This window comes from Malus domestica, chromosome 04 (assembly GCF_042453785.1).
Source record: "Malus domestica chromosome 04, GDT2T_hap1".
Lineage (NCBI taxonomy): Eukaryota > Viridiplantae > Streptophyta > Magnoliopsida > Rosales > Rosaceae > Malus > Malus domestica.
Window position 1 is genome coordinate 6,869,298 of NC_091664.1, and position 21,431 is coordinate 6,890,728.

General features: G+C 39.3%; 1 protein-coding gene across 1 annotated transcript in view; it reads right to left on the reverse strand.

Annotated features, from left to right (window-relative positions):
- Positions 1 to 21,431, reverse strand: part of LOC103424911 (uncharacterized) — a 54,051-nt gene that overhangs the window by 8,117 nt on the left and 24,503 nt on the right. The window contains exons 31-52 of the mRNA XM_029100981.2: positions 21,025 to 21,315; positions 19,164 to 19,814; positions 18,871 to 19,062; positions 10,816 to 10,919; positions 9,839 to 10,128; positions 9,648 to 9,732; positions 9,148 to 9,483; positions 8,477 to 8,836; positions 7,876 to 8,365; positions 7,167 to 7,330; positions 6,085 to 6,247; positions 5,691 to 5,960; positions 5,274 to 5,468; positions 4,788 to 4,830; positions 4,133 to 4,257; positions 3,481 to 3,981; positions 1,741 to 2,505; positions 1,548 to 1,621; positions 1,092 to 1,440; positions 912 to 1,010; positions 688 to 843; positions 75 to 256 (exon numbers count right to left, since the gene is read on the reverse strand). Of these exons, the coding sequence (XP_028956814.1) occupies positions 75 to 256; positions 688 to 843; positions 912 to 1,010; positions 1,092 to 1,440; positions 1,548 to 1,621; positions 1,741 to 2,505; positions 3,481 to 3,981; positions 4,133 to 4,257; positions 4,788 to 4,830; positions 5,274 to 5,468; positions 5,691 to 5,960; positions 6,085 to 6,247; positions 7,167 to 7,330; positions 7,876 to 8,365; positions 8,477 to 8,836; positions 9,148 to 9,483; positions 9,648 to 9,732; positions 9,839 to 10,128; positions 10,816 to 10,919; positions 18,871 to 19,062; positions 19,164 to 19,814; positions 21,025 to 21,315 (5,885 nt within the window). The remainder of the gene's footprint in view (positions 1 to 74; positions 257 to 687; positions 844 to 911; positions 1,011 to 1,091; positions 1,441 to 1,547; positions 1,622 to 1,740; positions 2,506 to 3,480; positions 3,982 to 4,132; positions 4,258 to 4,787; positions 4,831 to 5,273; positions 5,469 to 5,690; positions 5,961 to 6,084; positions 6,248 to 7,166; positions 7,331 to 7,875; positions 8,366 to 8,476; positions 8,837 to 9,147; positions 9,484 to 9,647; positions 9,733 to 9,838; positions 10,129 to 10,815; positions 10,920 to 18,870; positions 19,063 to 19,163; positions 19,815 to 21,024; positions 21,316 to 21,431) is intronic.

Below are 21,431 nucleotides of genomic sequence, written 5' to 3' on the forward strand. Positions count from 1 at the left end.
ATATATGTATATATTATATAATATTATATATATTTAATATTTACCAGCATATAACAAAAACACGATATAAGTACCTGATGGGACCACGGTTTGATCCGAGGCGGAATACAACGATGAAACGCGAACCTTCTTCATAGCCCCGAATCTCTGTTCTCAAAAATCTCCGAGTACCATCATGCTTCTTCAAAACAAGATAAATGGTATCCTCCTTTACAATTTGAACAGGGAATGACCAGTCGGTATCTTCTAGACGAACCTAACAATGGAACCGAAAAATAGAAATAAGTTTTTTCAGAGTGCATAAGATTAAAGCTCGGATCATTCATCTACGTAGATAATTGAAACAAAAACCGTCCAGCATGATTCCAAAAGAAAAGGTTCTAGTTCGGGCAGGATACACCCGAACCAAGCCTTACTTTTGTACCAACCTGAGCTAAATTAATTTATCAGGCTTTCATGTAGCTTTTGCTTCTCCAAATATGATACATATTTTATACTATATTTGATCACATGGGACTTGTCAGGGGTCACATGTCCCTTACTAGGTGAAGTATCGTATTGTGAGTAGGTTCTTTAGATCCTTTTAAGGGTAAAACGCACCCTGATTTTCCAAAACAATGGATACAGATACAAGGACCATTGTTAAATATGTTTCCTATAAAGAATTACCGCGTACACTCCACTAACCTGAAGTTTATCATGTCCTTCTGACTCACGATGTACAAACGAGACCCTTGAATCAGATGCTCGAAGAATCTTTGGTTCATCCTCACTGCATAACTTAATGGATATATCCCGACCAAGTCTATTGGTAAAAGTCATATATGGTCGGATAGAAATTACCTGGAAAGAGAGCAAAGGGTAAATAACCAGTCTTAAGATTTATTGCAATCTCTAAAAATTAAAATTACCTTTGTGGGAACAGATTGATATAGGCATGGTTTTGTTGTAATAAAAATCCGCATACAATTGCCTTCACTATCATAAGCATAGAGATCCAAAGACCCATCCTAACAAACAAGGAAAGAGAAAATCTTAACGAGACTTGTTTACCAATAATGGATCCATATAAAAAAGACATAGACATCTACCATGTCACCAAGGGGAGAAAGATCTTTGGCAGGTCCAAACTGCTCCTTGCCAGATTGATCAATGGACAACGCAAGGCCCAACAATTTAAATTTCAAAGGTGAAGCAATTGTATGACCTTCATATATTTCCTCTTCAGTTATTTCCTCCAGGACAGTTTCATTGTCCTTTTTAGAGTGAAATGGATTACCAACCTTTCGTGTATGTTTCTTTCCTTTGATATCTAAAAGCCTAAGTTTGAGAGGGGGACACCTAGAAATTGAATACCAATAAGGAGCATAGAGCCTAATGATCTTAGCTTGCAGTGGCCGTTCTTTGTCAGAATTCTGTTCAAGAACAATTTGAACAATCCTGCAGAAACAATTACCACGGAACTATCAGACTATAAAAGAAATGCACTTCAAGAAATGTAGAGACTAAGATACACAATATAATTTATGATGCAGATTATTTGAAACCTTCCAGATATCGAACTTCTCAAACTTATAGTTTTTGGCGGAACTTCATGAGGATGGGAAAAAAGAACAGCTTCCTGCAAAAGAAATAAATGAAAGGGTGGGATATATAATAAAATTTATGTCAAAGAAAAATAGAATCATACAAAAGAACAAAAAAAAAAAAAAAGGGATTAGTTTGGTCTTAAAGGCTCACATTTATAGGCAGCCACCCTCTTTGTGGAAGCAGTGAAAAGAACAAAGGGTTTCTTATGTCAGCACTATAAACATTGACACTTTTGCCTGGAAAGAATACCCCTCTAGAGCAGGCAAAAAAGTTACCACTATCTTGCATCTCAAAAACAGAAAATTCAGCTGCAAGCGGAAGAAAATTGGAGATAGATAGCGGGGACTTGATTACAAGAGTCCAATCCTGGATCGGATCAGAACGAATATCTTTGGCAATTTCTGTTGCTTGTACACTCATACAAAACCACAACTTATGAGAACCGCTTGAAGAACTACCACTTATCTGAGTGCAATACAACAGTTCCTCTGACTCAGTGAGAGAAGACACACTTATCCCAGAGCATACTTTTGACTTACCAGAGTCCTCTGTTTGTTCAGACCCATCCACCACTGAACTCCAAGAATATTCACTACTATTGTGGAGAGAGGGCCTTAAACGCAATACATACATTCCAGGTTGTGCTAACCCAGATAGAGGAAGAGATACCGTATCTCCAGGTTTCAAAAGTCCAATATATATTTCCTGATGTGTATCATTTTGTTTTCTATTCCTGATCCATCTCCTTTGCCTTGCATAGTTTCCAGATCTTAATGGATCAAATGACTCGGGCCATTTTAAACTCTCAACATCTGGAGCATAAACCCAACCATCAGCAGTGTTAACAGATTCCATATCCAAATGCCAATCATCAAACCATTCCCAGCCAAGTGGTAACTCAACTGCAGGAACTCCCTGCATTACCGACAATAATCAGAAACAATCTAATTGCTCCAGAATTACTAAACCTGTCTAGTAATGAGACAGACCACAAAAAAAAGGTTTAGTCATCACCCAAATTAAAATATAGCTAATGGTCACAAACATTTGTTACTTCTCATCCAAAAAGAGCAACAAAAGAAAGGAGTGCCTCAAAAACTCTGCTCCTTCATTTTCGTACAAAGCTGTGAGTGGGTTTCTTCTAGAGTTTAGATTGGAGTGGCTTCGACCAAGAAAGTGTAGTTCACCAAAGATTTTTTTTGTAGGGGGTTAGACTTTGTAGATCTGTAGTTTTGGCTACTGCTTGGACTGTTTTGAGTAAATGTATTAAACAATCTCCAACCCGGTATACCATTCCACGGTATAGGGGGTTTGTTTTCCAGGTGATCAGGTATCCTTAAGTTTAAGATCTATGAGTGTAATGGTACTGGGCTGAGTGTTAGAGCGTTAGGGTGTATTTCTTCTATTTTGATATTTATTTTGGGCCTACAGGCGACATTCCACTTGACCATGTTTATAATGTGATTCAGTTAAAAGTTGAACCTTGTTTAATTTACTTTTCCGTCAGGCTCTGATGTTCAGACGTCAGCATTCCGATTTTGGGCGAATATCAACATTGGGGTGTGACAGAAGATGGGGAAGGAGGTTTTACAAGATTTATAAATGTTTTCATCGCATTAATTTCTCTTTTTATAAATGTTCTTATATCCTAACAAAAGAATCACAAATGTTTCTTCAATCCATATAGTATCACTAATTTAGGGACATCGTAGCTACCAATTTTGGATGAGAATATGTAACAAAAGTAATATACAACAAAACTATGAAAATCAACATGAAACATATGCTAAGCATGGAAAACTTCAGTCGGAGAGATTTAAATTCAAGGTTCAACCTACACGAGTTATCAACACAAGAACACATGCCAAGGACATCAACTAATTTCTTTACCTGATGAGATCCTGCACTTTCAACGATTTCTTGACTTGGTTGAACCGTGGTGCAAATCCAACCAGTACCAGGGCTGTATTTTTCAGTTTCAAAGAACTCATCGGTTTGAAGTTTCTTAAGATGTACTGGACCTTCAGGGGTACTGGCGTTGTTTTTTAACGTTGCGTCTTCCATGGAAACTTTTGATACAAGGCACAAATCAAGTACAAAATCCGTACTGTTACATACGGAAACAAGAGACCTAATATTCACATATCGATTGCCATCGTTCACATGTACTTCACTAGCAACAACGTCATTCCCTAACCGCCAACAAGCAGCTGGTGCAGCATAATTAAGCCTCACTGTAGTCCAAGGCCCTTCCCTGCTTGGACTGATCTGAATAAAACCAGATTTTCTGCCACTGTTATCAGTTTGATGATCACTTATCTCAGCTTCAGATATCGGTGACAAAAGCACCGCACATCTGATTTTTCCACAGGACTTTTCACCATTATATCCCTGAATCACAATTCACATAAGTATTACAAGGTTGATCTACTTGTTAGTACATTCTTGATAAATTTCTACCCCTAGAACGAGGTACATGTTCTGACACAAAACAGATACAATAGGAAAAATGATATTTCTAAAACATGAACGTGAACTCTACCGCAGAATCTGTTGAGGACAATTCAACCCAGGTCCATTTGTTCACGCTATCATATGGGTATGAATTATCATGGATGATCCATGCAATCTGCTTTAAAGGGGCTGAAAATAATCCAAGAGGGACCCCTAAAATCAAAAATGAAAAGTTAAACCCATCTTGCCCAAAATTGATAGGATAGACAAAATGCGTATTTCTTAAGTACTTAAAAAACAAAATTAAAAAAAAATTTAAGGAGTGCGGAAAATTCATTTACCTTACAGAAAATACATGTATATTTAGGTCAAAGTTGAAAAAAAAGGATGCATAACAGATAGGAACTAAACAAAAACAAACTATAGTATACAACAGGATTCACAATTTTTTACACGAGGACAGTGGGTAGGATCAACGTGGTGTAATGAAATCTGAAATACTATGCTTAGTTGGCATTTCTACATCTTCCGTTTCCGAGGTTTCTTTCAGTTTCTTAGTAACAATGGGTGAGGGTATTCTGCCTCAATAGTAGACACAGGTAATAAATAAGAGAATAGGATTCACAATGAGAATTTCAATATTATACAGATATGGCATGCAGATAAATAACAAATGCAGAAGGTGATCCCCATTGGGTATTAACTAGAAAGACCACAGATCAAATAAATAATAAATGAACTACCTTTCCCCAGCTCCGTCACAATTAATTCCACCGAGTAGTAGTCCTGCACAAATTTGGATAGAATAGCTTGAGTGGGAACAGAGACAATGAAGATGAAATGGGATAACCAAGAAGATTACTTATATGTTCATACAACCTCCAAACAATGATATATAAAAATAAACCAAATGGGTTAATACTGTTTAATGAATCATATACATCTACAGGTAGCATTACTGTCTATCATTTGAAATTTATGAAGCCAAAATTCAGTAAGTGAAGATTAGAAAATCCACTTAGCATGTCCTAAAAATACATTTTAATTACAAGATGTTACACAAATTTCATAGCACAAGAATTGAAATCCAGTAATCATCCTTTTGGTCAAAATTGTAAAATTAAAGTTCGGGTATTAACAGATGTGAAATCCAATGTGCAAAGAATACATGCAAAAGCAGAGCAGTTGTAATTGGGAAAACGTGCTAAAAAGAAAAATATTCTACATACTGGATCGTCGACTTTAAAGAAAAAAATTTCATTCCACTTGACCAACTCAAGCTCTGAAGACAAGTGATCTGAACTGCTTCCGCAAGTACGTGCACTTTGCTGATGGCTCAGTGATCCACTAGGGAGGTTCGCATCAGGACTAAGGCGAATTGCTATGGTATACTGGGGGGATGCTAACCCTCCAACCTGTGGGAACTGCATTTGCAGGTAGAATTAAAATTCATATATTTTTGTTATAAAATAAATTGAAAAAATTGTAAGCAACTTTATTTATTTATTTATTTTGTGAGAAAGACCCTTTTATTATGAAAAGACAATAAAACAATAAGCCAAAAAAAGTGGACATGATAACCACTGGAACAGAGAACAAATGGAAGGAATCAAAAGAAATTGAATCCATGAGGAATGAGAGTATACCTGCCCGTCCACTATGATAAGAGTAACCAATGTTCTAACTTTACGGAAATGTTTTCCTTGCAAGTGAGAGTCCAGCATATTCTTGGAAACAGGAACTTTCACGGGCCTCATATCCCCAGGAGTCATCTTAATTATGTTTGCGAGTCCCCTTAATTCTGTAGCTCGAATAAAGATATCCTGACCAAGTTTGTTTTGTGGAATTATATAGAAGTTTCTCTTGTGATGAACGTCAATAGCAGATCTTCCATCATCTGTTGGCGAGGATGCTTCCTATTCGATATCATGTTAAAAGAAAAAGAAAAGGTGAAACTGTAAGCAATAACTGTTAAATGCAGACAGGAGAAAGGGTGTACAAGGAAAACTTCATTTAGTGATGGAGGCAGAAGAAATTTACTCTTTTTCTATCATATTCATGCACATGAATAAGACTGTTCCAGCTTGCATAAGCTTGAATAATCATATTAGCATTAGAGACAGAAACATTCAAGTTCAGATCCCTTGTAGAGGTAAGGCGTAACTGGGACGCTGTAGTTGTAGCACTCGGATCATATTGGTACCTGTATGTGGGCCGATATAAGTAAATAACTACTGATGTTTCCGAAGTGAAATTTTAACCAAATATGAGCATAACTGCATCAAAAGTGATGTGGAAAAAGGAACACAAAGTTTACACTAGATGAGATATAAAATCTTTTCTCTAACCTTTCAACTAGTGGAAACTTCCTAAGCACCAAAGCTAAAAACATTTTTAACTTTTCTTATTTCTTCTCCACTCTACATTATCGATTAGATATTGGCCTAGAAGATGCCTGACATTTTGCGTATCAAGGTCAGACATTTGGGTAGCAAACCCATGTTTTCAAGAGGTTCTATGTTTGATCGTCGTTCCCAATTTCTTTGTTTGTTTTCGGGCTGCGTGGTGGGTGAGCTCCTGCACCTATATATTTCTCTCTATGTCCATATGTCTAGCTCTCCAGGTGCAGTAGGGGCTCCTCGTGGGTGAGGGTAGAAGCCTGACATATACAGTTGGACAGTTCCTCAACAACTTAAGCTTTTGGAGCATTTTAAATGAGCAGTTTCCATGAAAATTACCATTGAAATGATAATTCACCCACCGCGACCTCATTTAATCCGAGCATGGTCAACAATAACTAAAACATATATCAATCGCCATATTGTGATATCTGGTATAATTAGGGCGGGATACAAAGTCTTAATGAATTATCCCTCATGCCACAACCATTGACAGCACCCACAAAAAGATCCATAACCCTGAGAATCCACGGCCCTTTACTTGATCCTTTCAAAATTTCCAACTTCTTTTCCACACCATCCATTATGTATGCTCGACTTTTCTAGCTTCCTAGGTTCCACATGGATTCCTTTTAAACATTGAATTCAGAACTGATAAGCTACCTAATGCATCCTATATGTTTTCATAGAATTTTTTAATACTGAGGTAGAATAGAAAATTACCGTAAGAAACCATCTACTGGCTCAATGAGAGGCTCCCAAACTTCATACTTATCATTATATGATCTAGCAGCCAAAGAGAAGCTCACAGTAGAATTCAAGTAGTCGGTTCTTCCATGCAAACTGAACGCAATTCCACTTAAAGAGACATTAAACAATGGAACCATCTGTCATATTCCATGAGACAAAATCATTAGAGAAATTGCCGTAACTAACAGAAAATTAAAGTAACAGTAGGACTTGAGCTTTCAACATAACAACCACCAAAGACAGCATATATTTTTCTTTTCTTCAAAGAAAAAGATGGAAAGCTTAATATTATGTACTTGTGTTCCATGTTCAATAATTAAATACACAGTAACAAGTTATTATAAGAAGAGACGACTCAGCCGAGAAAATACCAGAATTGTCCATAAGGTTAATCTTCATGAACATAACAGAATTGTACATAAGAGTAGGTTTTCTCAATTTCTTGACACAATATTGCTAGATAAGATTAGGGGCCCATTCATTCCTTGAGCTTGCTTCACATTTTCTTTATTTAGAAATATGGCGTCCAGTTATCACTTATTACGGATGGATAATTGATACGTATAGAGAAAAAGTAATTATTAAAATTTGGAAGAAGGTTCCCTAATCCTACCTTTCATTATTCATTTACAAATCACTACGTTTCATACTCCTTATGTGCTATTTTAGTATGAATTCTTACCAAGCCACTATAGTCATCAAACAGTGCAGCAGAAAAAGTTCTCAATTCTGCATCAATTACAGTATCATCCGAACCACTTGGTACACTTGACTCGGCCAGCTTTAAAGCAAACCTTCTTGGAGGTTTTTTGAACCCACCGCGAACTATAAAGGTCCCCAACTCATTTCCAGCTGACCAGATACTAAAAGAATCTCTTGTAAGCTTGGCATCAGATGTATCCCATACACTTTCGTCCGAAAATTGATCTCCAGTGACCATATCACTGCGTATGCATCTTAATGAGCTGAAATCGGATTGCTTTGGTGTTCCCTTGCATGCAATACAACCAAGGGAAACAAACCCTGGAGGAGCCTGAGGAAGCCAGAAAGATATACTCTCCGTTCCCCTTTGTTTCTTAACTTGCCCAACAAGCTGGAAATCAAGAGGGGCTTTGAAGATCTCGTCACCTCCTGTTTCACGAAGAACAATGCAGGTATTTGGGGGCTCGTACCTAAGTTTAGTAACCATCAAACTTATGTTACTTAAGATACAACAGAAAAAGACATACACAAAATCATAATGTTATAAAGATAAGATATCCCTCAACACCATTATCATATACCCGTTGATTGCAATATCACCAAAATATACCATCCCCTGAGGGACAACTGGACGCCATATAGACAGTTTCTTCCTTGAGTTTGATCCCTGATTCCACCATATCAATTGGAAACTAGCAACAGCTTCGTAATGCCGCCTAGAGTTTACGGTTGCCAACCTTTCTGGTTGGACGTCATGACTTTGTGCAGAAGTATCTTGGACATCGAAAGGTTTAGATGATTTCTCAGGTGCTTCTGAAAATCCAAATATCATGTGACGCAAATCATAGGCTGTACCCATTACACTAGATGTATTTGGAGCTGCTGGCAAAAAGGTGCCAACAGAATTATCCACACGCCAGAATGCTAAATTTGACTGATAACTGCATTTTAAAATGGAACAAAAAATCACGTTTCAATCATTTTTACCAATGTAAACAGGCCAATTTAGTTGGAGATCTAACAGAAAGTGAATTTGGACCCAAAATCTAATAACAGAGTCATGACAATGCGTTAAATGTTTGAAGCCAATAAAAAATGTATTCCACTACCTCTTCGTATGGAATAGACATAAACCATCAAATATGTTCAAGTATTGCCAAATTTGGTACTTTTGAACCTCAGTGTAAACTATTGGCAACTTTAGTGTAATCCGAAATTATTAGAAGTGAGAGAGTTTGAAAGCACGACATACGGATTGTTGGTACTGATTGCAATGCAATCCCTTAAGGAAGAAGAAGAAACTAATGAAGCCAAGATACAAAAAGCAGAAGACAGTGGTGGCTGTGTTCTTCCAGGGGAAACGACACAACCCAATGCAACATATCCATTAGGTGCTTCAGGAAACCAAATGGAACAATTAGCTCCGTCAGAAAGGACATCATTTGGTATTGAATCAGAATCATTTACGCTATCAACAGACAAGCCCTCAGAAGGTAAAGGTGGCCAAATCAGCTTAAAAGACAGGGGCTTCTTGACTCTAGCAAAATTGGTATTTACAGCAAGAACTGCTTTTGTAGGCGGCTTGTCCCTGTCATAAGAAAATGGTATTATCAACATCCAAAACTATAAAAAATGAAAACAGTTTCAATTTTAGTAATACTGATATTTAAAGAGCACCATGAGGTACAACTAAGATATGACACTAAAACCATTAATATCAAAAGAAGCCGTTTTAAAACAGCATCCACTAACAATGGTGTCAGATAATCGCCAAGAACTGCAAAACCAGGAGGTGCACGAGGCCTCCAAAAAGCATATATTTGATCACTGTAGGGATCTGAAAATGTGAAGAAGCAGGAAATACATCATCAGCATGTAACTTTAGCAAGTCAAATCCTTCTTACAATATAGAAAAATAAACAAAATAAAACACTCTGGCCTACTTTGTATCGTTCCAATTTTGTCAAACTGCGAGCAAACCACTGTCATTTTCTTTGATGTTGTCCTTAAAAATGCCAAGATATCCTCTTCAACTGCTAAAAAAAGTCTGAGGATGCTAAATGAAAAATTCATAAATACATCTGAAACACTTAGATGTATATTGGTCTTTCCAGAAGCATTTGAATATTTTACAGAGGTGTCGAAAGGCTCCAGAATTGTGATTCCATTACTCTCCATAGTTAAACCAAGCACATTTGCATTCATCTCCATGGTATCACCCTTCATAACAAGCCTGGAAGCAGAAAGAGCATGTATAACGTCACTTTTCCATTACATTTCTGTAATATTTTAAGCATTCAGAGCATGGAAACCGATGCAAAAGTGATATAGGCTATTAAGTGAATCTCAAAATAAATGCATAGAGATTTTACTGACTATATATATATATATGTATGTATGTATGTATGTATGTATGTATATTTCAGAACATTAAAATATTTGTCTGAAGTTCAAGCAATAAAACAGAGTTTATAATGCATCAATTAAACATGAAAATTTCTAGCTAGAAGGTAAAAGGAAACGAAAAAGAAGAAAACGAAAAGAAAAGACAGAAGATAAAAGGAAAAGGAAATACTTGGGACCCATTTGAGAAACTATCCATAGTTATTCCTAATAATATTTCTAGCTACAGAAAAAATGGCAAAACACATAAATAACATCAAACATTCATAAAATCTGCAAACGAATTATACTAGTACGTCTAAACAATGATAATAAAAATAAATAAATTGAACTGCAGAATCCATCCAACTGTGCATGCAAAAGTTGGTTAGAGAGCACAAGTATCCATAGTTATTTCTAATAATATTTCTAGCTACAGGAAAAATGGCAAAACACATAAATAACATCAAACATTCATAAACTCTGCACACAATTTATACTAGTACATCTAAACATGATAGTAATAAAAAAAATTGACCTGCAGAATCCATCCAACTGTGCATGCAAAAGTTGGTTAGAGAGCACAAGTGATTCCCCAACATCTTCAGAAGTATTATAGAATGTCAGCTCTGGGCCAACCAACTGCAGCGAAATATTTTAGTTACAAAATAAATTTAGCTGTTCCAGAAAATGAGTATGGCCTGAAATTGGGAAAAAACAAAGGCTTATTTTTTGCTATGCCCCCTGGAACTCGATGATAATCTCATTTTCTCCTCTGAAACGCAAAATGCGTCACTAAACCCCCTGGAACCTGATTTTCGTCCATGTTGCTTGTTTCTGTCATTTATGTCATAAAATCTGTTAAATCCTCTTCCGTGGCTTAGTGGGCTCCAATTATTTGATGATGTGTTTACCATGTGTGAAAACAATAACAAAAAAATTATAATGAAAAAATTAGAAAATATCTAAAAAATTCTTTTCCTCCCATGGTCCCACCCTTTCTCTTCTTCTGTGACTAAAACCCCACCCACCATCTCTGCCCATCAGTGCAATTCCAGCACTGTACCAATCCACCCAAATTTTTTTGGAAGAAACGATAGATTTTTATTAAAACAATACAAGGAATTACAAGAAGTGGATAAGAAATCCACCACCTAGCAAAACTAGCTAAGTCCTCTCAAGTAGGACTACTTTACAACTAAAGCTGAACCAAATTCATTTTACGGCTGCTAACACATCCATCACTATATAAGAAAGAGAACAATCCCTCGATGCCCAGAGGGCTGCCCAGTACCTTACTCTACACCATAGTTCCTCTACTCCCACTCCCTTTTACAACAACAACAACAACAAAGCCTTTTCCCACTAAGTGGGGTCGGCTATATGAATCCTAGAACGCCATTGCGCTCGGTTTTGTGTCATGTCCTCCGTTAGATCCAAGTAATCAAGTCTTTTCTTAGGGTCTCTTCCAAAGTTTTCCTAGGTCTTCCTCTACCCCTTCGGCCCTAAACTTCTGTCCCGTAGTCACATTTTCGAACCGGAGCGTCAGTAGGCCTTCTTTGCACATGTCCAAACCACCAGAACCGATTTTCTCTCATATTTCCTTCAATTTTGGCTACTCCTACTTTACCTTGGATATCCTCATTCCCAATCTTATCCTTTCTCGTGTGCCCATACATCCCACGAAGCATCCTCATCTTCGCTACACCCATTTTGTGTACGTGTTGATGCTTCACCGCCCAACATTCTGTGCCATACAACATCGTTGGCCTTATTGCCGTCCTATAAAATTTTCCCTTGAGCTTCAGTGGCCTACGACGATCACACAACACGCCGGATACACTCTTACACTTCATCCATCCAACTTGTATTCTATGGTTGAGATCTCCAGCTAATTCTCCGTTCTCTTGCAAGATAGATCCTAGGTAGCGAAAACGGTCACTTTTTGTGATCTTCGCTAGATTGCTCCGGTCATTAGTGTGGATAAGTATATAAATGGATAGAGATAGGAAAGCAAACACAAGATGTACGTGATTCACCCAGATTGGCTACGTCCACGGAATAGAGGAGTTCTCATTAATTGTGAAGGGTTTACACAAGTACATAGGTTCAAGCTCTCCTTTAGGGAGTACAAGTGAATGATTTAGTACAAATGACATTAGGAAATATTGTGGGAGAATGATCTCGTAACCACGAAACTTCTAAGTCCCGGAGTGTGGTATCGGCTTGACTTTCCTTATCTGTCTCATAGGTAGATGTGGAATCTTCTCTGGAAGTACTCTTCTTCCATCCAGGGGTGGTATCTGTAACTGGTGGAGATGCACAAGGTAATGTATCAATGTCACTTGAAGCTTACTTGTAGTTTCAGGCTTGGTCAAGCGCGATACAAACCATGTAGTAGGAGTCCCCCAAGTCGCCGAGCTAGGGGATCTGCTGAAAGAGGTAACAGACAAGGTAAGCAATCAGAGCTCCGGCTGATTGTTCACATTCTCCCTATCTTGCAGGCAGCATGAAGGATAAAGAGAAGAAAAATGAGAAGAGATGATATGGGATACTTTTGCTTTTGAAGAAGTAACTTTCCACAGGCTTATTCTTGAACTGGGCTGGAGGGTTTTCTGGTTTCCTCCAAAGTATAAGGCCGACTGAAGAATTTGAGGGTCAAAACAAGTCCATCAAATCTAGAGTACGTTCGACCCTGCTGATATGGGATACTTTTGCTTTTGACAGAGTAGTGGATGTATCGGCACGTGTGCTGTTACGCTTGTCTCCACATGCTTCCTTGTATCCTTCTCACTTGCCCTATCTGTTCCTCAGGCAGATGCGGTATCTTCCTTGGAAGCATAAGATGTTGAAGATGAGTACTCGAGAGCAATGCCAGGGTAAGGGCTTCCAGGCAGTCAGTTCCTGGCTGGAAGCTTGATTCCAAGTGCTGACTGATTGCTCTCTTTCTCCTTGTCTTGCAGGTAAGAACAAGGCCAAAGGAAAAGACAGGGAAAAAGCATGATATGGGATACTCTTGCTTTTAACCCTGATGATATGAGATATTCTTGCTCTAGTATAGCTTGTTTACAGAGGTATTATCGGGGGGAAAGAAAGCTGAATATTTCGAAAGGCTTCGTTGGGAGTGCCCTCTCAGATAAGAGGAAGGGTTGAGCATTTTTGCAGGTCTGCCTGTCCGTTGGGGATGGAGGTCGACATATATAGAAGTCTCCCTAACATCAAGTAATAATGTTATTCCTTTACCCTGCTTGGTCATAGCACGGTAGTGGGAGCTGCCAGCTTCACAAGTTTTAACTCTGTCAGAGCACTTTGAAAAAGTGGTCTGTGGTATCTGGAAAGCTGATGTTGCGTGTGAAGATTACAGACAAGCTTTATCCAAGGAGATCCGGCTCTTGAAGTTGGGAAAGTGGTGCCTCTTTGGTTTTCGAACAAGCAATCCTGTCGGGGATCTGGCTCTCGAGATTCGGAGAACGATGCCTCTTCGATTTTTGAGAAAGCAATCATGCTGGGGGTCTGGCTCTCGAGATTCGGAGAACGGTGTCTTCGATTTTTGAGAAAGTAATCATGTTGGGAGTTGGGAGTGTTTTCTCGAATATGAGTAAAGGTTGGGCATGTTTGCTAGTCTACCTTGCCACGAAGCACAGAGGTTGACACACAGGGACTTTCCAATTATCCAGCAGTGGTACTGTTCCTTTACCCTCTCTTCGATTTTTGAGAAAGTAATCATGTTAGGAGTCTGGCTCTCGAGATTCGGAGGGCGATGCCTCTTCGATTTTGGAGCAAGCAATCTTGTTGGGGGTGTTTTCTCGAATGTGAGTAAAGGTTGGGCATGTTTGCTAGTCTACCTTGCCACGAAGCACAGAGGATGACACACAGGGACTTTCAAATTATCCAGCAGTGGTACTGTTCCTTTACCCTCTCTTCGATTTTTGAGAAAGTAATCATGTTGGGAGTCTGGCTCTCGAGATTCGGAGGGCGATGCCTCTTCGATTTTGGGGCAAGCAATCTTGTTGGGAGTGTTTTCTCGAATGTGAGTAAAGGTTGGGCATGTTTGCTAGTCTACCTTGCCATGAAGCACAGAGGTTGACACACCGGGACTTTCCAATTATCCAACAGTGGTACTGTTCCTTTACCCTTGTGGGTAATAATATGGTAGCTAGGCCGTCAAAATTTATGTGTCTAAACTTTGTTAGTGTTGTTTCTTTGCTATTCTTTTACCCTTCTTGGTTAGAGCGATGTAGTGAGAGTTGCAAGCTTCACGTGTCTCGACTTTGTCAGAGAACTTTGGCAAAGTTATATGTGGTACCCATGAGCTACTGTTGAGTGTGGGAAGTGGGTGATTGAACAGTACGATTCATGTGCTTTCTACTTCGCCAGAAATCTTCGACAGAATGCCCATAATTTCCGCAAAGTTGAGTGTGCGTGTGACAGGTGCTGACAAGGCTGGAAAAGTAGTCTCAACTTTGTCAGAGAACTTTGGCAAAGTTATATGTGGTACCCATGAGCTACTATTGCGTGTGGGAAGTGGGTGATTGAACAGTACGATTCATGTGCTTTCTACTTCGCCAGAAATCTTCGACAGAATGCCCATAATTTCCGCAAAGCTGAGTGTGCGTGTGACAGGTGCTGACAAGGCTGGAAAAGTAGGTGCCTCTTCGATTTCTGAGATTGACCCTCGTGGTCTCTGAGCAGCCCAGCTTTTGAGAAAGCAAACCTCTTCGATTTCTGAGATCGGCCCTCGTGGTCTCTGAGCAGCCCAGCTTTTGAGAAAGCAAACCTCTTCGATTTCTGAGATCGGCCTTCGTGGTCTTTGAGCAGCCCAGCTTTTGAGAAAGCAAACGCCTCTTCGATTTCTGAGATCGACCCTCGTGGTCTCTGAGCAGCCCAGCTTTTGAGAAAGCAAACGCCTCTTCGATTTCTGAAGCTTCGTCGAGTGCAGATTTTTATAGAGGCTGACATTAAGTTCCAAAGCACACTTGAATATCCACCAGTAGAAGCTCCATTCTTGCACTTCTAAGATCTTGATTTGTCCGACCTCTTCTCTTTTCTACACCTTTGAAAATGTCTGGCCCCTCCAACCGTCGTTTTGACTTGAACCTTGTTGAAGAGGCAGCCCCGCCTTCTCCAGACAACATATGGCGCCCATCCTTCGTCTCCCCTACTGGTCCTCTTACCGTTGGGGATTCCGTGATGAAGAATGATATGACCGCTGCGGTAGTGGCCAGGAACCTTCTCACTCCCAAAGATAACAGACTACTTTCCAAACGGTCTGATGAGTTGGCTGTTAAGGATTCTCTGGCTCTTAGTGTTCAGTGTGCAGGTTCTGTGTCTAATATGGCCCAACGCCTATTTGCTCGAACCCGCCAAGTTGAATCATTGGCGGCTGAAGTGATGAGTCTCAAACAGGAGATTAGAGGGCTCAAGCATGAGAATAAACAGTTGCACCGGCTCGCACATGACTATGCTACAAACATGAAGAGGAAGCTTGACCAGATGAAGGAATCTGATGGTCAGGTTTTACCTGACCATCAGAGATTTGTGGGTTTGTTCCAAAGGCATTTATTGCCTTCGTCTTCTGGGGCTGTACCGCGTAATGAAGCTCCAAATGATCAACCTCTGATGCCTCCTCCTTCTAGGGTTCTGTCCAGTACTGAGGCTCCGAATGATCCCCCTCCGGTGCCTTCTCTTTCTGGGGCTCTACCGACTGCCGAGACTTCTCCTAAGCAACCTTTGTGAAGGCTCCCTCTTGTTTGTTTATTTTGACTCAAGTATATGTACATATTTGTAATTTATCGGGGATATCAATAAATAAGCTTTCCTTCATTTCAACGTATTGTGTTAAATCACCAAAGCCTTTTTCGCTAAGTTCTTTGAATTTTCTTTTGTTGAAGCTTGTATGTTGGAGCTTTGTGAGTGGAGCATGTAGGTTGAGGTAGTGTTCCCTTAATTTCCCGAGCGAGGACAACTTCTCGGTTGGAGACTTGGAAAATCCAAGTCACTGAGTGGGATCGGCTATATGAATCTTAGAACGCCATTGTGTTCTGTCCTGTGTCATGTCCTCCGTTAGATCCAAGTACTCTTAAGTCTTTTCTTAGGGTCTCTCTCAAAGTTTTCCTGGGTCTTCCTCTACCCCTTCGGCCCTGAACCTCTGTCCCATAGTCGCATCTTCTAATCGGAGCGTCAGTAGGCCTTCTTTGCACATGTCCAAACCACCGTAACCGATTTTCTCTCATCTTTCCTTCAATTTCGGCTACTCCTACTTTAATCATAAAAAAAATCTTCTCTTACGCTCCAACCAAATGTTCCAAAAAACTGCCAACACCAAACAGCCCCACAAAGGTTTAGCTTTCTTCTCCTTTCCTAAAGACTCGAACTGGTAACTTGGAAGCTCGTAACAACCCTTTGGAATAACCCAACTAGCTCTAACTTCCTTGAACAATTTCCGCCACAGCTGTACCGAGTAAGAACAATGGAGTAAAACATGATTAACACTCTCCTCAAATTTACACAAACTGCACCACTGGGGAGAAATGCAAATAAAAGGCCTCGCTTTTGAACTTGATCACAGGTGTTGACCTTTCCAATAGCCACTAACCATACAAGAACTTTGAATTTTGGAGGAGCTTTTGATTTCCAAATTTGAGAATAGGATGCAAAATGTTGCACAGTTTCATTATTGCACAAGAAAGAAAGAGCTACACGATCTGCAAGTGAACAATCCTGATCTGTCTAGTTTCCACCACCTATTATCCACTCTTGATTGAAAAAAAAACGAACATCTTCCACCTTCTCTAATAACCCAGCTGCCTCTGCTTTCTCCAGCTGATTCAATTTTTTTCTGAAATCAAAATTCCAACTCAATGATTGAACAGAACAAATCCACAAAACTTGAAATTCTTTGGTCGTTCTTTCTCGATAACAAGAATAATCTAGGATATCGCTCTTTCAACGGTCCATCCTATAAAAACCTCACCCTCTCCCCATTGCCCACCTCAAACTTGCAACACTCTGGGAAAGAAGGACCCAATGAAATATCTATCCATGGACTACGACTTGAACCACGCAAGAAGGGTTTGCGTCTGACCCATTAGCCTCATGAAGAAGTTGAGGTTCGATCATAAAACCAATTGGCAATATGGAGAGTAGCCCAACTTACTCATAAGCCCATGCAAGGTCCCTCATTCCATCAATGTGAGATTCATTCCCAACACGGCTCCTCACATGTGGTGAATTTTCAAGCCTAACAAGTGGACAACACAACAGGGAGACGTGGAGCGCGTGTGGGCGTTTGGCTCCACACGTGGGACAATCTGCTCTGATCCCATCAAGAAGTTGAGGTTCTACCATAAAACCAATTGGCAATATAGGGTGTAGCCCAACTTACTTATAAGCCCATGCAAGGCCCCTCCTTCCATCAATGTGAGATTCATTCTCAACACCTCCGACCCTGTACTTGCTCCTTATCACCTTGTGCTACAGAGAATTTGAAACCTATAGGAATCTCCACAATTGGTAGCTTCTAAACATGTTTCTCTCAGTAATTCGCACGCTTTCTACGAATGACTCCTATCTCCATAGTCCAGAATGATAACCTTCTGTCCAATTTTGAAATATCTCGCTAAATGTCTATATCTTGCATTCCCTGCGAAACTAATCGCTCTAGCCCTCTCCCTTCCTCCCCTCTCCTTCACTGAATTCCTAGAACTGAAGTGCATGTCTCTCTCTCTATTCCTCCTTTTCCCAGTTGGCCTAGTATTTCAAACATATTTCCTAAGCACATATGAAGGTGAAGAAAACCTCCCTTCTTCGTGTCTGCACTACCAGGCCGCTCTCCCACTCTCAAATGCCAAAATTTGAGAATGACAGTTGGCAAACTTGATGAAGATAGACGACTGCCAAGCCGTCACCTTCATCCATGGAAGACGGTTTTAGTAAGAGGTGGTCATATGTGGATCAGTCAAGTCGTCTTCATTCATGGAAGACGGTTTTAGTAAGAGGTGGTCATATGTGGATCAATAGATGCCATCGTTTCGTTTATTAGGGTTTGATTGCGAAGGACAAAGAGAAGCTTAGATTGAAGGGGTGGGGTGTGGGAGGGGCGCTTGGGAGTAGATCTAATCAGGTGCCAATATAATATATAAATTTCAATTTAATATTTATTTTGTGAATCACTCATCAATTCTTTTCATTTCATTCTCGTTTTATTTCTGGTATTGAACTGGGAATTTAGATCACTTTGCTGTGTTTGGTTATGTAAGGATATTGAAATGGATAGAGAGGGAGAGAGAAGTCAGGTTGGGTGGAGTCGGGATCTGTGTTGGGGTAGTTGCCGGGTTGTTTGTTTCTTTAATCAATTTTGTATACGTGGTACTAATGGGTTACCACATCAGCAACCAAATGGGTCCCATTAATGCCACGTACGAGATTTTTAACAGATTTTTTGCCAGAAATGACAGACTGCAGGCTTGTTGAAAATCTAGTTTCAGGGTGACGCATTTCGCATTTCAGGGGGGAGGGGGGAAGTGAGACTAACATTAAGTTCCACAGAGCATAGCAAAATATAAGCCAAAAAGAAATAAAACGAAGCAAACACCTGCAACTCAATAACAATCTCTGTCGACCTGTCGGCCACAATACTTTGAGGTGGCACATTATTGACACCTTCTGTTGAGGAATTCATATTAGAATCTTCGTTCCCTCCCACTAAGGAGACCTGATCTTCCTTCAAAGCTGAATAGCTACTGTTGGATCCCATAGAAACGCATGAATCTAGGTATAGCCCATTCTACACCCACAGAAGTCACATTAGTAATTCAAATATCATAGAAGTTTTTTAGGTACTAGCATGTGGATAAACAAGAAAAGATGATATCGTAATGGGAGAACCTTGATGACAACATTTCTGAATTGCAACCTCTTCCCGTCTCCTATATATATTATTGGCTCTGTACTAGGCCCGGAGAGATTAAATCCCTGCCTATCTTTCAAATATAGTGTACCACCGTTGCCATCATAAACAAAATGATCATGCCTTCCATCATCAGCTATTAAAGGTCTTAAAGAAGAAAGAGAGAATTCAGAAGAGGGTTGCTTGTAAGTTGACTGATCCAAAATCACTGCATCCATTCCATGGACGGAGTTCTTTACTTCTTCACTTGACAGAGTATTGCTGATTGTAGGAACAAAAAACTCAACAACACCCAACAGAAAGTCAAGTGCAACAAGCAGTTGTGGCCTTTGGATGCATAAAGAAACAACTGTTGACAGCTGAGAAAATTTTGCATCAAGAATGAGCATCGTAGGTACTAATGTCAAATCATTCAGTTCCGTATCATGTGCACTGGAGATTTGTTGAGCACCATCATGAGTCACAAAATCTAGGGGACTTGAACCAACGCATTCGGGTTTTCCTACTGCCAACCTAAACTCTGGTTCAGTACCCTCACGATCATCAAGCACAGCAAACCCCTTTAGTGTTGCTGATAGGAAGCCTTCTCCTAGTGTATTTGATTTGTACAGTAACCATGCACCACTGATCTGTACGAGGAAAGGAAGTGATGGCATTATAAAACCGAGAAGATATATATGTACATATAACATCTATTCTTTTCTTAAAATGGGGATATCCACCGTGGTTACACACACATTGTACTATGATGACATCCAATACGGTCCTATTAAGTTCCAGTCTGCAAATTTAATATATCCTACAGTTACTATTATGAATTATGAAAAAATCAACAGTTTAACCATGTCCACAGTTGATTATTCCCTGTGTATTAACATCACCAAATTTTTTTTAAATAAAACAGTATTACTTTATTGAGAACTCTATATAGGAAGAGATAGCAGTGGCTGGCTACTAGCTTTACTTTTTCTATTAGCCTTGCTAGTGCTAGTAGTTAGCTTTAGGAGCCATTTTCAAGCTGTAGAATAGTGAAATAGCATTGCTTTAGTAGCTGTGTACAACCAAGCAGGCAAGGAAGAGAAACTAAGGGGTTTACAGGTTGATTACCTTGACCGTTTTACATATCCGCTCCCTTCACATTAGTGGAGTTTTCTTTTCTTTTTTCTTTTTTTTCTTTTTTCTTTTTTTTTTTTTTTTTTTGAAATTAGTGATAGTTAATTGACTTTGGTTGAACATTGTGGTGGGTTGAAACGAATATCGAGTATCACATCTATATGTGACACTATTTCTATAGGGGAGTGACTTACACCCACCATTTTTCTCTCGCTATGCACCCCTATTTATTGTTGGCCTTCAGATTGAAGAAATCATAGAGAATCTAGGGACATAAGTACAGGTGCGCAGAAATCATTCCCCTTTTTAACTGCGTGGAAGAATATTAGGTTTAATGGTTGGTTAAGATTGTTGACGAATGAAGACCCTGTTGGTCATATCAAAATAAGGGAGACGGTTGGATTTTAATTTTCGTCTTTCTTAATAAAGAAATCCTGTTTAAATCACTTAAACAAGGAATGTCCAAATACTGTATACTGGACCAGAAAATTTGAACAGAAAAGACATTTATATAAATGCAAGGCTTTGAAAATGAATTTCAATAAAGATGGATGTATTGATCAATCAATGATATTAAGGGGACTTGCAGGGGCCAATTCAATCTGTTAAAACCGAATATATATATATATATATATAAATACCTCCAATTTTCAAGAGACTGAATATAGATGCAAATATTGTAATAAATTACTGACAGTTAAAAAATCTACCAAATTAAGAAACTACCTGTACAGTGGCTAGAGATGCATCTCTTGCTACTCCAGTATGCAAGCACAATTCAACCAAATCAATAACAACAGAGACTTTCATCATAACCCAAGCTCCCTCATTTGCATTTCGAGATTCGACACCAACAGGGTCCTGAGGAGTGACGTGTTCTTCAACATCAACTGATGATATCATAGACTCATGGTTCAGTGGAGGTATAATATGTGGAGTTTCAGAAATGTTAGACTGTGCACAATCAGTGATAATCTGATATTCTCTGTTTGACAAAGCTGCTTTCAATTTCTCCATCTGAAAAGCACGAATCATAAACCTTTAGAATGTGACTTCTCTTATAATGCATTTTTCAGAAACACACCCTATACTTACACCTGCAACTTTAACAAATAATGTACAAGGGTGCACGA